This window comes from Cebus imitator, unplaced genomic scaffold (genome assembly GCF_001604975.1).
Source record: "Cebus imitator isolate Cc_AM_T3 unplaced genomic scaffold, Cebus_imitator-1.0 Scaffold304, whole genome shotgun sequence".
Taxonomy (NCBI): Eukaryota; Metazoa; Chordata; class Mammalia; order Primates; family Cebidae; genus Cebus; species Cebus imitator.
Genome location: NW_016107619.1, coordinates 2,378,545 through 2,394,377, shown reverse-complemented (window position 1 = coordinate 2,394,377; position 15,833 = coordinate 2,378,545). Strand labels below are relative to the sequence as shown.

The 15,833-nt window shown below is 39.0% G+C and overlaps 1 protein-coding gene and 1 pseudogene across 12 annotated transcripts in view; one reads left to right on the top strand and one right to left on the bottom strand.

Moving 5' to 3' along the window:
* Nucleotides 1-15,372, top strand: part of EZH2 (enhancer of zeste 2 polycomb repressive complex 2 subunit) — a 76,753-nt gene extending 61,381 nt beyond the window's left edge. For 10 of the 12 annotated variants that reach the window (XM_017502899.2, XM_017502898.2, XM_037729393.1 and 7 more), the window contains 12 exons: nucleotides 2,780-2,871; nucleotides 4,357-4,597; nucleotides 5,097-5,266; nucleotides 5,697-5,791; nucleotides 6,882-6,922; nucleotides 7,387-7,512; nucleotides 8,297-8,475; nucleotides 10,943-11,038; nucleotides 12,315-12,396; nucleotides 13,317-13,397; nucleotides 13,549-13,633; nucleotides 15,047-15,372. In XM_017502899.2, coding sequence (XP_017358388.1) covers nucleotides 2,780-2,871; nucleotides 4,357-4,597; nucleotides 5,097-5,266; nucleotides 5,697-5,791; nucleotides 6,882-6,922; nucleotides 7,387-7,512; nucleotides 8,297-8,475; nucleotides 10,943-11,038; nucleotides 12,315-12,396; nucleotides 13,317-13,397; nucleotides 13,549-13,633; nucleotides 15,047-15,107 — 1,349 coding nt within the window. In that variant the 3' untranslated portion in view covers nucleotides 15,108-15,372. The remainder of the gene's footprint in view (nucleotides 1-2,779; nucleotides 2,872-4,356; nucleotides 4,598-5,096; nucleotides 5,267-5,696; nucleotides 5,792-6,881; nucleotides 6,923-7,386; nucleotides 7,513-8,296; nucleotides 8,476-10,942; nucleotides 11,039-12,314; nucleotides 12,397-13,316; nucleotides 13,398-13,548; nucleotides 13,634-15,046) is intronic. The other 2 variants (XM_017502901.2, XM_017502903.2) reach the window with 1 other exon arrangement.
* On the bottom strand, nucleotides 1,387-1,460 carry LOC119467561 (annotated as a pseudogene).
* Nucleotides 15,373-15,833: the final 461 nt, after the last annotated feature.

Here is a 15,833-nt window from a genome sequence, read left to right as displayed (position 1 = left end):
GCAGTGGTGTGATCTTCGCTCACTGCAGGCTTCGCCTCCCGGTTTTAGGCGATTCTTGTGCCTCAGCCTCCAGAGTAGCTGGGACTATAGGCATGTGCAACACCCAGCTAAATTTTGTATTTTTATTAGAGACGGCATTTCATCATGTTGACCAGGCTGGTCTCAAACTCCTGACCCCAAGTGATCCACAGAGCTGGGATTACAGGCATGAGCCACCGTGCCCTTTCAGTTTAAACATTTTTTGAAAAGTAGTTGAATTTATCAGTTAGCTTTCTCATTTCAAGATTATAAAGGGTTTCTCACTATTTTTTCTAGTATGTTTTCGGCTTTATTTTTTAAACATACAAATCTTTAATCCATTTGGAATTTAATATGATGTAGATTATAAATCTGATTCCTCCTTCTCATCTCCAAAGTTGCCTAGTTGTTTCATTTACTGAAAAGTTCAACTTTTACTGTTTTGAGATATTTTCTTCATTGCCTATTTGGCATATGTGTTTGGTTTTCTCAACATTGTGTTCTTAATAGTCTGTCTACAATTTATGAAGCAGCATTCAAAGATCTCCTGGCAATTCTTGTTTTTCTGTACAAATTTATTTATTTTTAGACAGTGTCTTACTCTGTCACCCAGGCTGGAGTGGTTCAGTGGCACAGTCATGGCTCACTGCAGCCTCGATTTCCTGAGCTCAGCCAATTCTCCCACCCCAGGCTCCTGCCTAGTTGGGACTACAGGCTTGTACCACCATTGTTGGCTCCTCCCTCCCTTCCCCTTCCCCTTCTCTCCCCCTCCCCTCCTTTCTTCTCTTTTCTTTTTCTTTTCAGGTCTCACTGTGTTGCTCAGTCTGGTCTTGAACTCCTGGCCTCAAGTGATCCTCCTGCCTTCTCCTCCCAAAGTGCTGGGGTTACAGGCGTGAGCCACTGCACCTAGCCTATATACATTTCACCTAGACTATATACATTTCAAAGTCTGTCTAGTTTTTTTTTTTTTTTTTTAATTATTGGTATGCTTATTGGAATTTCATTAAATTTATAAATGACCTTTTTTTAAAATTTAAGGGTCTGACCATATGGTCACCTCTCTGTGTGTTTTTAAATTATTTCTTTGGTTTTCTTTATATAACTCTTGTAATTTTTTTGTTGAGTATTTCTAGATATTAAACTTGTTGCTGTTGTTGGGCTTTTTCTGCATTCTGTCTTCTGTTTTGTACCCTGCTGCTACCTTACTACATTGTCTTCATGTTTATCAGTTTCTCCGTGCATTCTTAGGAGTTTTCCAGCTGTTTAATTATACTGTCTGTAGTTATTTATGGTTTTGCCTTCTTACTAGTCTTTATAACTGAAGCTTCTTTCTCTTTTCTACCTACTTATTTATTGTTTGATTGAGTGGGGGGAATTTCTGATTTAAAAAAACAAAAACCTGGAAAGCCTGCTAGACAAATTCTGAAAGAACTGTAACTGTCTTTTCTACGTACTTTAGCTTGTATTTTCAGTACAGTTTAAAAACTAGTAGCGCTGGTAGAGATAAATGTTCTGTCTCTTCTAGATGAGTTTTGGAAAATTATTCTTTACATTTAGGTTTTGAGACTTAATTGTATAAAGTTTGTGTTCTCTAATGATCGTTTTATTTTTGTGAATATTCTTGTTTCCTATGTATTTCATTGTCACTTTTTTGTTAAGTGGTTTATATATTTTATTATGTATTTTTTTCTTCAGAGAACCAGCTACAATGTTAGTTTAACTCATAAACAGAAAAATAGTTGTATTCAGGTTCCTAAACGAACGTAATTTAGCACTAAATTAGTCATGGTGTTAGGCTGTCTGGATCTCGTTGCTCACACATTTGGAACAGAATCTGAGCCTTGAATTTTCTTCTTTAAAAACACAGCTTTGTCCTATTTTTTTTTCTTTCTTTTCTCATCAGTCTTTAAGTATGGCTTTTTGTAACTATTTAAAAAATTAGTTTTGTGGAAATGTCACTTGTTTTTAATTCAAATTAATTTTCATCTTGTATAATTCTGAATAGTCCATTTCCGGCATTTGCCTTTTGTACATGGGGGAAGCAAGATTTTTACAAGAAATTGAAGTTTGCACTGCTGTCAGTGTTCACACCATTTTCATGGAGCAGTACATCACCATTTGAATCTTTCTGTTATGTTATTTTGGAATTTTAGGTTTCAAATGGTGTATCTTTTTAAAACCTGTGTATTGACATCGTAATTTTCTGTGGAAAGACACTGTAAGCTCTCACCAGGTTCTTGGATTGGGTATGATTCAGAGGAACTGAATATTAATAATTGGGATTGTCTTCTTTATCTTTAAAAACGAGTTTTTACAATTGGTATCTCTTTCTGCTTCCCATTTGACAAGCTGATTGCTGACCTTTCTTTTGAAATAAGAAATTGTATGTCAGAATTCTTTTGATTAAAAATAGGAAATCTGATTTAATTGTAGAGGGAATATCAACCGCTTAAAGGGAGAATGATTCAATTTAAGTAAATGTTTATAACCATAGTTATGTGTATCAATTTTACTTGCAAGGAAAAAAAATGAGAAATCACAAATAATTCCAGAATTTACTGTATTTTCTCCCTGCTAAATGGTTGAAGGAAGAGGAATGGAGAATACATTGTGATCGTTCAGTAAGAGCTTGAAGGAAAGTTGTATAAAGTAATGTAAACCACATATTAGCAAGATTATAATCTATTAATCTTAATGTTAAAAATAATGAAAACATATTTTATAGTTATATTAGATTCATTACGTTTCATTTATTTTGCAGCTTTTCATGCGACACCCAACACTTACAAGCGGAAGAACACAGAAACAGCTCTAGACAACAAACCTTGTGGACCACAGTGTTACCAGCATTTGGTAAGATTTAGTGCCTTATTTTTCCAGAGGGTACTTGAGAGGACTTAATTTTGCACTTTGGTGGAGGTGATCAAGTCAGCGTTAATGTTGTCTGCACCCATGCTGTTATGGGCCATATGATAGACAGTTTTCTCACCCATGTTGTTTCTTTCATAGCTCATGTACTGCACATTTTAGTCTTTCATTAATGTGGTATTATTCTTTTTAAAATCTGTGTTATCTCTTCAGCAAGGTCTTTAGGATCAAGGACTCTTATGCCTTCCACAAAGTCTATGAGAGTGTGAGACACAGATAGTCCACTTACAAACCAGGCAGTCAGTAACCATATACAGTAGTAGATCCCAAGCCCTTCTCATAGCCATATCCCTCTGCTTGAGTTTTAGATGCACTGTCATTTCAGGTATATGATAGATCCCACAGATTTTTTTTTTTTTTAAATGATGGAGAAAAGGTAAGGGGTTAGGAAAATATGAGGTAGAAAAGTTGTTTTTTTACGGGTACTCTCTTATTTTTACCATTTCCCCTCTTTGAACCAAGCCACTCCTACCTAGGAACTAAATGGGTATATATTGCCTGTTGGATTTTGGACAGAAGATTCATTGAATGGCACCTGCAGAAGGTATCCTATTTTTAAGCAATTTGGTTTTTGTAGAATGAAGTATAAGACTGTTGACTGCTGTCAAACTTCTCCCTTCTATTTCCACTAAAAAGAAAAAAAATGGAATTCTTGAGCACTGTTTTATGATATTCTTTACAAGGCAGAATTTTGTTTGGCTCATCTGAAATGTTTCTGTGGTCTCTATAAACCATGCTCTTACCATTGTTTTATACTTTGAGACTGGATTACTGTACTTCATAATGCCAAATGTAACCCTCACAGTCTTGTTCCTGAAGCTCCTTTTATGTCTTCCTGTGGCTGTGTATCCTTCACAGGAAAAAAAAAGGTTGGATGTTTTAATAGTAAGACAGGAAGTGATAAAGTCAAGCATGTTTGTGTTTTGTGTTTTTGTATACTTTAAATATTAACATAAAGATGTATGCAATGTCTTAAACTCTATATAGGTATTCTGACTCCGTGCACATTATATATATGATTCTTCTGTAAAGATTCACTTTTACATAGGTGTATGTCCATAGAAATAATTGACTTTATTACATGAAGTGTATTTCATACTTTATCTTCTTATATTTTAACTTAATTATAACCTGTTAATATATTTTACAAATTCACAATTTAAAACTATCTTGCCTGATTTTTGTACCATCCTAGGAATATATAGAACCCATGTTTTTCTTTCTGAAATTTTCAGACTATTTAAAAGCAGATCAAAAGAAGTATATTAGACATGCAAATGATTATTTGCGATAAATGGATAATGTGATAAATTTTTTGACTAACTTTGCTTATACAGTATTTTTTTTTTTCTCTTCCATCAAAATGAGTTTTAGAACTTTGCCCTGATGTCAACATTTTTTATTTTGTAGGAGGGAGCAAAAGAGTTTGCTGCTGCTCTCACTGCTGAGCGGATAAAGACGCCACCAAAACGCCCAGGAGGCCGCAGAAGAGGACGGCTTCCCAATAACAGTAGCAGGCCCAGCACCCCCACCATTAATGTGCTGGAATCAAAGGATACGGACAGTGATAGGGAAGCAGGCACTGAAACAGGGGGAGAGAACAATGATAAAGAAGAAGAAGAGAAGAAAGACGAAACTTCGAGCTCCTCTGGTAAGACACGTTTAATAATCGGGTTTTACTGTTCTGTGAAAGCTTATAATGTGAGGATATAAGGATATATATTACATTGAATAATTTTCTTAGTTTTCAGTATAATGAGAAATCTAAGACCAGCGCTATCTCAAGAATGTGTAGCTGCATTGCTTCTGTTTCCTGCCTCCACCCCTATCCTAGCTTGTGATGTTTGCCCTGCTTGGTTGTTGGAAAGTTGATGATGCAGTTTATTCTCATTCTTTGTGCCATTTTTCTTTTTCGATCTTTCTCAGCTAGGGAATAATGGAATTCGGATCATTTGGTTTAATATTCTTGATGTTCTATCAGTAGTTTTGGCTAGAGAGAAAATGTGAACTACTGATAAGTTAGTATTTTACGGATTGGATTTTACTTGTCCTTATCTTTTTGCTTTTTTCTTAAGCACACCCTGAATTTTACTTCTTAATATTATTTCTAGTCATCATTTATTGACCAGTGCTTACATTTGGTTTTGTAGAAGCAAATTCTCGGTGTCAAACACCAATAAAGATGAAGCCAAATATTGAGCCTCCTGAGAATGTGGAGTGGAGTGGTGCTGAAGCCTCAATGTTTAGAGTCCTCATTGGCACTTACTATGACAATTTCTGTGCCATTGCTAGGTTAATTGGGACCAAAACATGTAGACAGGTAAGATATCCAATAAAAATGTTGTTAAAAGAGCCTCAAACATAGGGATAAAAATGTACTCATTGTCCAAAAAAAGAAAATTCTTGGTTATTACTAAGTTCCTATTCATCTCCTAAAAATTATTTTTTCTTCTCAAGAGGGAATTGAATGAAAATTATTCTTCACGTAGGTTACAGAATTTCCCCACTGTAGACATTTAAGGTTAGATTTTAAAAGCTAGTAAGAATTTAAATTGAGCATCACAGTTCTTGACCAGAATATAATTACAGCTACCCCCAGTGTGAGGGTAGAGAGAGTGATGTCTGTTATATCCTGAGCATCTAGCAGTGTCACAGAAGAGACAAAAACATTTATGTGGTATACATGAGTATAAGAATGGTTGGCCTGAATAAGACTGTCCTCATGGCTCTGTGACTGTGCCTCTTGTCAGGTGTATGAGTTTAGAGTCAAAGAATCTAGCATCATAGCTCCAGCTCCCGCTGAGGATGTGGACACTCCTCCAAGGAAAAAGAAGAGGAAACACAGGTAAGTCTGCATGAACCTCTTAGAGAAGTCAACACAGACAGACGCTGCCCGTGAGGCCCTTCCTAAGGGCTGCTGTTGGTTTCTACTTAGTCTGTTTTTAAAAACCTTAAACTGCCATCAAAAACAGAACTGTGGAATCTTATTTCCACTGGGAATTGCTAGTATTTTTCTATAAGAATACAGCAGCCTTCAGTATATTTGGCATGTTAAGAGTACTTAAAATTATGGTTACCAGACGCATTTAGGTAGGTTAAGGAAAACTTAGTAGCTTTTGCAGTAAAGGCTACATAAATAATTAACAACATGAAATGTTCTGTCTTTCCGATGTGAGCTCTGGGCCAGTTTTTAGAAGTATCTTTTATTCTAGGAGCTTGAATTTCTAAGTTGTGTGGCACTCCATTCCGATACTCTTAATAAGGCCTGTGTGAATGTTACCTTTACCTTAGTGAATGTTTTCAGGCTGGTTTGATTTGTATCTGCTCTAATCTCCCTATACCTCCACCTCACATTTTTAAAAACGAGAAACACAATTGGGTAGGTAAGGGTGCAGTTAGATTATGCTTCAAAAATTGTGTACAGGCTCATGTTACATTTTGTTACTTTAAAGAAAGTATAGGGTCAACCCAATTTAGAATTTTAAAAAATCAAGTGTTTTTTCTCCCCCATAAGAATTTAGGCTTTAGGAGATGCTCCTGAATTTTTGGTTGAATTATTTCTGACCATGTAGTTTACTTGATTGGTTAATGATGCCTGAAATTAGAGAAAGTGATCAGTACCATCCACATCAGAATAAATCAACAGACAGACACACCTACTGCTTTGTGCAGCATTGGGAGCTCAGGGGTCCTGACCAGGAGTCATGGATAAACACAGGAAATGACGTCTTGCCACACCTGGGGCAGCCTGAGCCATCAAGCTGTTTGAATTGCCCCAAACTATGGCAAGAAATTAGCTGGGGGAGAGCATGACTCTTGGCTTTAACGCACTGTGTGTTCATGGCACAGAGAGATCCATCCAGTCAGGCAGCTCTCTGTTGGATTTGTAGCTTCCCTGCAGAAGTTCATGTTTCATTTTCTTTGTGTTTTTGCAGGTTGTGGGCTGCACACTGCAGAAAAATACAGCTGAAAAAGGGTTAGCATCTTTCCATTTCCCTTGTCATTGGCTTAACAGTGTCTGCTTTGTTCTCATTTGTTTTAGAATAGTAACTGGATTAGAGCTTGGGTTATTCTTATATAATTGCGTTCTGTACATTAAACCAATTTGAATGGAGGATGTCTGTTGATGACCCCAGTTGGTTCTCTTCTGTGAAGTGGAGGCTGATTGGAAGGTGTGAGTCTTAGTCAGTTGAAGGAGGAGTGCTTTGGGATGGGACTGAGATGTAGCCCTGCTCTAGATGGAGCTCACAAGCACTTGGGGGTGGGAGAGTATTTTTGCCATCATTCTGTAAACAGGAATATGTGTAACATTATGCATTCAGTAAAGGAAGGCCAGCTACACTCCACAGGTAGTAGGGAAGAATGTACTCTTGTTAATTGTGTATGATCGTTTCCCATCTCCCTGGATTCATTGGCCTGCATGATGTTATCTTTATTCAGACGGCTCCTCTAACCATGTTTACAACTATCAACCCTGTGATCATCCACGGCAGCCTTGTGACAGTTCGTGCCCTTGTGTGATAGCACAAAATTTTTGTGAAAAGTTTTGTCAATGTAGTTCAGAGTGTAAGTATTTGTTGCTTTGATGCAATTGCATGAGAACTAAATAGGCCTTTGGTCAGCAATTTAAAAAATCAAAAAGTAAGAACACAGGAGCACTCCCTTGTTTACTTTAGGAAATTCATCGATTCTACAGGTATTGATTGAGCCCCATACCTGGCCCCATGCCAGTGACCAGTCAGTCGCCTGGGTGTCGTGTGTCTATGTGTATGAGGCAGGCAAAGTTGTATTAAAGGAACCTGAATTTTATTTTTTTCTTCTTTGATCATTTAAATTAAGTCATATTAAAGTCGGCACAGATTGTAAGAGGAATCTAGAAGGAGCTACCCAAATAATTTTTGGGCACCAGAAGTTGTCAGAGTTTAGGAAGGTTTTAGCCTTCAGAATAAAGGAATGTAGCATAAATGTAGGGGATTATTATAATTGTTTAATGAAACTGCACATGAAGCTTGAGTACTAAGGGAGTGTTTAGAACTAGGAGCTATTAGAATTGTCAAGGACCATGGATATTGTTTCATCCAAACCCTTTATTCACTATTTAACAAATGAAAAATGGAAAAACAACTCAATGGTGGTCTTTTTCAGTACAAACAGCTTTAACTTCGCTGTTAATACTTCCATTTCCTTGTCTATACAGTAGAGTAATAAGGTGGTTGTGAGGGTTGAGAGTCAGTCAGATGCTCAGTACAGCCCTTGCGACATATCTTTCTGCAAGTTCTTGCATATGGTGATGATTGTGATAGTGATGGTGTTGATGATGAGTGAAGAACCTCCACACCTCTCTCTGAAGGTCAAAACCGCTTTCCGGGATGCCGCTGCAAAGCACAGTGCAACACCAAGCAGTGTCCATGCTATCTGGCTGTCCGAGAGTGTGACCCTGACCTCTGTCTTACTTGTGGGGCTGCTGACCATTGGGACAGTAAAAATGTATCCTGTAAGAACTGCAGTATTCAGCGGGGCTCCAAAAAGGTGAGCAACAAGTTGCTTCTGGAAGGTTGTTTTTAGTGATACCAATCTTAGGATTGTCTTGGATGATTTCACTGGGGCAGAAAATAAAAGTGATCCTTGAAAGGTGCAACTGATGAGAAAGAAAGTGTTGATAATTTTCTCTGGGTAATGCACTATGGGGCAGTCTCTTCAGTATTCTAGAGAACACCATACTCTGGTGGTGGGAGAAACCAGCAAATTCTGAGAAGTAGCCATTCATGGTATGAGATTTGAAATATAGAGATTTGAATTTCTCTTTAGTATCCTTAATGCAAATAAACGGTGATTTCTATCAAAACACAGACTCATTCTCATCAGATAGTATTTTTAGGTTCCTTACTATGTAGGGTAAACGATGAAATTTCCCATGGCAGGTTTTTATAGACTTAGTTCCTGTTTAATAACCTTGAAAAAAAAACCCAGCCAGGAATTATATATTTGAATTCTGGGAATTGTATGTAGGTAATTTTAACTGTATCAGTCAGGAAGTAATTATTGAGCAAAAGAAACCGCAACAACATGTATTCGGGAAATTTGTCTTTTTTTTGGGGGGGTGGGTAGATGATAGGTTTTTTTCTTCAGTCAGTTCTTCTTATAATAATAGCTGACATTTATTAAGCATGTAAAAATAGCAGGCACTGTTCTAAGTGCTTTAGTGGATTTGTTCATTGATCCTGACAACTCTGTGAGTGAGGAATATATGTTAACCCCATTTTACGGGTACAGGAAATCCAAAGTCACAAGACTTATAAAGCAGCAGGAGATCAAATCCCCCAGGCTCCCAGTCCCATTAACCTGCTCTTATGCTGTGTGTGTGTGTGTATATGTGTGTTGGGGGGTGTAGAGTAGACATATCTTAGGTTGTTGGACCATTTATTTATGATCAAGATTACACTTTTTACCAGCAAGTCCCCTTCAACCAGAAATTCTGCTCCAGGCAAAACACTGAACTTCTCTTGGTTTTGTTCCCTTGTGTCTTTGAACCAAAGTCTGTGTTTATGGCAGATAGCTGTGCAGGGTGGTAGGTTTTTTGTTTTTGTTTTTAGCTCTGATTTTTTTCTTTAAGGCATTTAAACTGTTTTACTCTAGGCAGTTATATATCTGTTGAGGTCACTGGATCACGGTGATGCTGGTTCAGTTTCCGATGGCAATACCTGTGCAGGGTGGTAGGTTTTTTGTTTTTGTTTTTAGCTCTGATTTTTTTCTTTTAGGCATTTAAACTGTTTTACTCTAGGCAGTTATATATCTGTTGAGGTCACTGGATCACGGTGATGCTGGTTCAGTTTCCGATGGCAATACCTGTGCAGGGTGGTAGGTTTTTTGTTTTTGTTTTTAGCTCTGATTTTTTTCTTTTAGGCATTTAAACCGTTTTACTCTAGGCAGTTATATATCTGTTGAGGTCACTGGATCACAGTGATGCTGGTTGAGTTTCTGATGGCAATACCTGTTCAGACCTAAAAATCTCCCTTTCTCCCCCAAACAACTTGCCATTGCACTGCTTCCTCACTTTGTTCAGAAAGAGGGTAATACTATTGATACTGACATGTCCTCTTTGTAAGACATATTTTAGCTCTTAAAAATGTTAAACTATATAGGTACTTTTTACCAATTGGGTTTCGTTTGCATAGCAGTATTTAGCTATAATTTAGTTTCTGATCAGAAGGGTATTTGGGAAGTTCACCTCACAGGTGAGTGGTAGGATGTTCCAGAATAGGAATAGATTGGAAGCTTGAGTGATCAGGAAGCCTTTGTAAAGGTCATAAGAAAATTTTGAATGAAAGCATAATAATGAGCCATGATGAAAAATTGGCATGTTTTGGGGAACACATCCCTAACTATGTAATTTACTGCAGTGATCATATTGGCCTTTCTGCTGAAAACAGACTACTGGACTGACAAGATCATGCTGCCACCTCTGGGTAGATTTTCACGTTATCCTGAGGAAGTGGGGTGGAAGAACAAATCCAAAAGAAAGCTGCTGTGGGCTTCAGAGGGAACAAACGCCAGTAAAGAATCGGGGTGTCCTCGAGGGCATCTATAACTGGTAATAGATGTCACCTGACGGAAGTAGAGGGAAAGTTTTGAAGAGGAAGAGTGATTTGGTGGTGCCCTTATATTAAATTCAGGATGAAAGTAAATTACTTAAGGAAATCAAGGGCTGAGGAGACCAGGCAGCCAAAGTGCAGCTGTAATGCAGACAACCAACACCACCAAAAGTTTTTTCTGTAAGACGGTGATACTTCTCTGCTCTGTAAGAAAAACATAATTTTCATACTTAGCCAGCCATTCTTAGCAGCTTTCACATTGACTGAAGCCATGTGCTCCATTACTGCCTTAGAACAGGTCTGAAGATTGACAGCGATAGCTTTGTTTTTATTCTGTAGTCTAGTTTGTCCCTAGTCCATCTTTACCCTCTTTTCTGATTATATGATTGTGTTTTATTCTCTAGCATTTATTGCTGGCACCATCTGATGTGGCAGGCTGGGGGATTTTTATCAAAGATCCTGTGCAGAAAAATGAATTCATCTCAGAATATTGTGGAGAGGTAAGGCACTGATCACCTACATTCAGGTGGCATTGTATATAATAACTTTTCTTTATTTTAGATTGATTTCATTAGGTAGGTCTGTGGGTTTGATTGGAAATGAATTGCCATTAACTGCCTTTTCAGCCTGGACTTCTGCAGGTTGTGGATTTGCATGCTTAGTAACTGGATGGTGCTGGGTGCGGTGGCTCACTCCTGCAATCCCAGTACTTTGGGAGGTTGAGGCAGGTGGATTGTTTGAGCTCAGGAGTTGGAGACCAGCATGGGCAACATGGCGAGACCCCATTGCTACAAAAAAATGCAAAAATTAGCTGAGCATACCTGTAGTCCCAGCCACTTGCAAGCTGTGGCAGGAGGATCGCTTGAGCCTGGGAGGTTGAGGCTGCAGTGAGCCATGTTTGTGTCATTGTATTCCATCCTGGGCGACAAAGTGAGACCCTGTCTCAAAGGGGAAAAAAAATAACTGGATTGCTTTGATTCTAGCCATATTTAGCTTTTCTCATCTAGGGACAACAGGGAGAACAAGAGCTTTATCATAGTGTCCTGCTTAAATCCACAACCTAGTTGATAAGGACCTAGAAACAACAGTGTCATTAGTTACTCACCTTTTAAATTGTTGAGTTACAGAAAAATCATAGGGCTAGCTTCAGTTTGGAACCAACTCACCCAATTTGTGTGTCCCATCCCCCCTCCCCCCCCGCTTTTATTTTGAGATGAAGTTTCGCTCTTATTGCCCAGGCTAGAGTGCAGTGGCGTGATCTCTTCTCACTGCAACCTCCGCCTCCATCTCCACGGTTCAAGCAATTCTCCTGCCTCAGTTTCCCAAGTAGCTGAGATTATAGGCATGCACCACCACTCAGCTAATTTTGTATTTTTAGTAGAGATGGGGTTTCTCCGTGTTGGACAGGCTGGTCTTGAACTCCCGACCTCAGGTGATCCACTTGCCTCTGCCTCCCAAAGTACTGGAATTACAGGCATGAGCCAACGTGTGTGTGTGTGTGTGTGTGTGTGTGTGTGTGTGTGTGTGTGTAAGTTTAACTCAGCAAAAAGACTTTTGTTTCTTACTTTCTCCAAGGATAATTACTTTGGGATGTGGAAATATTTCTGAGTTGGGGTCCAGTGTGCAGGCTGAATGGGAAAGAGAACTTGGCAGTAGTGACCCTTTTTGTTGAGTATTCTCCAGAAGGTCCAGTATTCACTCTGTGAGCTTTTATGTGTTCTGTCAGGCTTGATCACCTTTATCCAAAAGAATTTTCTCCTGTGTCCTTCTTTTTAGATTATTTCTCAAGATGAAGCTGACAGAAGAGGGAAAGTGTATGATAAATACATGTGCAGCTTTCTGTTCAACTTGAACAATGGTATGTTTTTGAGCTGGGAGGCAGTGATTTCCTCTGAATTGCATGTGGCAGCCTTTTGCCGCATGCAATTTCTGCTTCAGAAATGAAGGTAGAGGTGAGGTGACCAGAAGGAAGATCTCCGCAAAAGCATGAGGGGCTGCTGGCTGGAAAGGAACTGGAGCAAGGAATTCCTCAGGTAGCAAATACTAGGAAACCGCCTTGCTAGAGTCCCAGCCATCTGTGGATGGTGCTGCACCAGTCTCCAGCCGTGAAGGGGACGTTGTGCTCTGTTGCTGCTCACCTCTTGTGTTCAGGAAGCTCAGCACACCTCCTCCGATCAGTGCTTCTGACCAGGGAGGAGCACTGCATTTTAAAGCATCTTCCAGACTTCCCTGGATATTTTCAAAGGACTGAGAGGAAAGGCAGCTTCTTGCATAGCTGATGTATGTTCTAGGGTAGAGTGTAAGGCTGTAGGGAGTATTTTGGTGGGATTATGTGAAAATGGAGGTAGGCTTAACATGTAAGATATTCAGAGAAACTCTTAGTTGGAAGTAGTAGGTTTTTTCTAAGAATGCTTCATAGACATTAAAATTAATTTTAAATGTGAAAATGCCTATTCTTGATGTTCGGAAGAATTTAGATGCTGTTTTCTTTTGGCTGTGTTTTGCTCAGTAAGATATGTTTATAGTTGATAAGTAATAGCTTTTGAGTCAGATAACCATCTTGAATTACAGGTGATTAAATTTAACCTGTAACAATAAATAGTATGTTCTTCCAAATGTCATTTCTTACATAATGAAGTTGGTTGAATGATTTATTTGCTTTTGCAGGCAAACCCTGAAGAACTATAACCAGTTGCATTTACAGAATCATCATAACTTAATTGACTTAAAACTGAAATTATTCACTGGGTTGTGCTTATTTTTTTTTTTTTTTTTTTTTTTTTGTGGTGGATGCAACCCGCAAGGGAAACAAAATTCGTTTTGCAAATCATTCGGTAAATCCAAACTGCTATGCAAAAGGTAGGTACCTTTGAAGTCAGAATTGGAGCTCCCTTTTCAATCCTGTGATGATGGACTTGAATACGTCTGGGCTAGTTTGTTATGTGAACAAGCCAGTTAACCACCCATTGCCCGTCTTCATGCTCACTAACACCAGTGTCTCTCTTCCCAGTTATGATGGTTAACGGCGATCACAGGATAGGTATTTTTGCCAAGAGAGCCATCCAGACTGGTGAAGAGCTGTTTTTTGATTACAGGTTGGTAAAGTACATTTCTAGCATGATCTCTAAGGGCTTTTTCTACTGGATTGTGAACTCTGGACAAAGAATATTTTTTAGATGTGCTGTCTTTGAGGTGTGGGGGGTGAATTTTTTTGACAAGTTAGTGTTTGCCATGGGCATTAGTGGGGAATTAGGTTACACTTTCCTCTTAGGTATTCATTATCCATTTATTTATTATACAAGTCATGCTTATTTTAAAAACAGATTAAAATCCATGCAGAAAGCCCCATTTCTCACTCTGCTGTTGACAGCTGGGTGAGTCCTAGACTTTTTCATATTATGCTGCATGCTTGCTTGTGGAACATTTTCCAGAGTAAATGTGATCACACTGTCCTGTAGATTTTTCTGCAACCTGGTTTTACTTGACAGTATACTATGTATATCTTTACTGATGAGATCTACTTAATTTATTGTTTGCTATAATACTTATTACACAGATTATTATTTTAAAAGGTGCTGGTGTCAAATTGCTGCTTGGTCACCCGTGGGTTCTTTCTGGGGGAAAAGCTGGAGGGGAGGTGTTGGCACTTGTGAGCCACCGATGGTTTCTAACTGTGTGATTAGGCATTAGGCTGCCAGTTGATGCTGTCAAGCTCTGTGGGATAAATTTAAGTCATAAATTTAATACAGATTTAAGTACAATCAGATGACTGTCTAGTTCATGAACTCCTTTGGCCCCATATACATCCCTTCCAGAAGCTGTTTGTGAGTACTGAGTTCTCACATATTCGGACTGGCCTTTAATGTCTGCTGCACAGCCGAGAGCTCTCAGTGAGGCAGATGAGGTCTGAGTGAAAGGCCCCCTTTACCAAAAGGCCACTTCATTCCAGGCCTGCTGTGAATGAAGAGTTGGGGGTGGAGCTGGGGTTGGAGACAAGGCTATCCAGCTTCCTTGGGCTGGCCCAGTGGCCCCACCCCACAGATGGGCTTCTTGTGCTTCTTTCTGGGTGTCTGCTGCACTCCAGTTCTTTTTCACCTGGGGGAGTGACTGACAGCTGCTCTTTGGCCCTCTTTGCTGTGGTCATCGTTCTTTCCAGACCATGGTTCTATTTTGTCTTTCCGTGTCAGGCCTAAACATCATTACGTGCACCTGCCTTCCTGGGGCCACTTGCTTCAGAGGCATAGGGGAAGGCTGGGCAGAGCTCTGGCCAGGTTTGTTCAGTTCAGAACTTGGCAGCATCTCAGCTAGATGGCCAGCAACATAGACCAATGCGTTGCTTCTACAAATGTACCCTTATGCAGGCAGCCATGTAACTGGATGTATGTGTATTTTTTTTTTTTTTTTTAAAGATATTTAAATGCACTCACTGTATTGAGCAGGCTTTGTTAAGTCTCAGCACATGTTGGATGGGTGGTCATCCACCAAACGTGCTTTTTATGTTGTTTCAGATACAGTCAGGCTGATGCCCTGAAGTATGTCGGCATCGAAAGAGAAATGGAAATCCCTTGACATCTGCTACCTCCTCCCCCCTCCTCTCTGAAACAGCTGCCTTAGCTTCAGGAACCTCGAGTACTGTGGGCAATTTAGAAAAAGAAAATGCAGTTTGAAATTCTGAATTTGCAAAGTACTGTAAGAATAATTTATAGTAATGAGTTTAAAAATCAACTTTTTATTGCCTTCTCACCAGCTGCAAAGTGTTTTGTACCAGTGAATTTTTGCAATAATGCAGTATGGTACATTTTTCAACTTTGAATAAAGAATACTTGAACTTGTCTTTGTTGAGTCATCTCTCAGTGCTTTTAGGACTGGAACAAGACACTTTTAAATTTAACTCGGGTTTTTAGTTGTCTTCATATGAATCGATTTAACAGATACTGCTTGTGGATACGTGGAAGACGGCCATATATGAAGAGCACTACTGTGCACCCTAAGGGCTTACCCAGTAAAGGGCTGGATCTTATAGGCAAGACAAGGGTGGGTACGTTCCGGTCAGCTGTGCAACCTGGAGAAAGTGATGTGACCTCCAAGTCTGTTCCCCATGTATAAACTGACAGAGTAGACTTTGGGGATTTTTAAGAACCTACCTAGTTCTAAACTCCATTGCTCTAGAGTTTTTCAGAAATACAGCAATATAAGTTGGGATTCCTTACTTACCTACAAAACGTGACAGGTATAAAACCAAACTATTGTTTTATATCTTCTCAAAGAAGAGGTAAAAAAACACAAAAGTGTCAA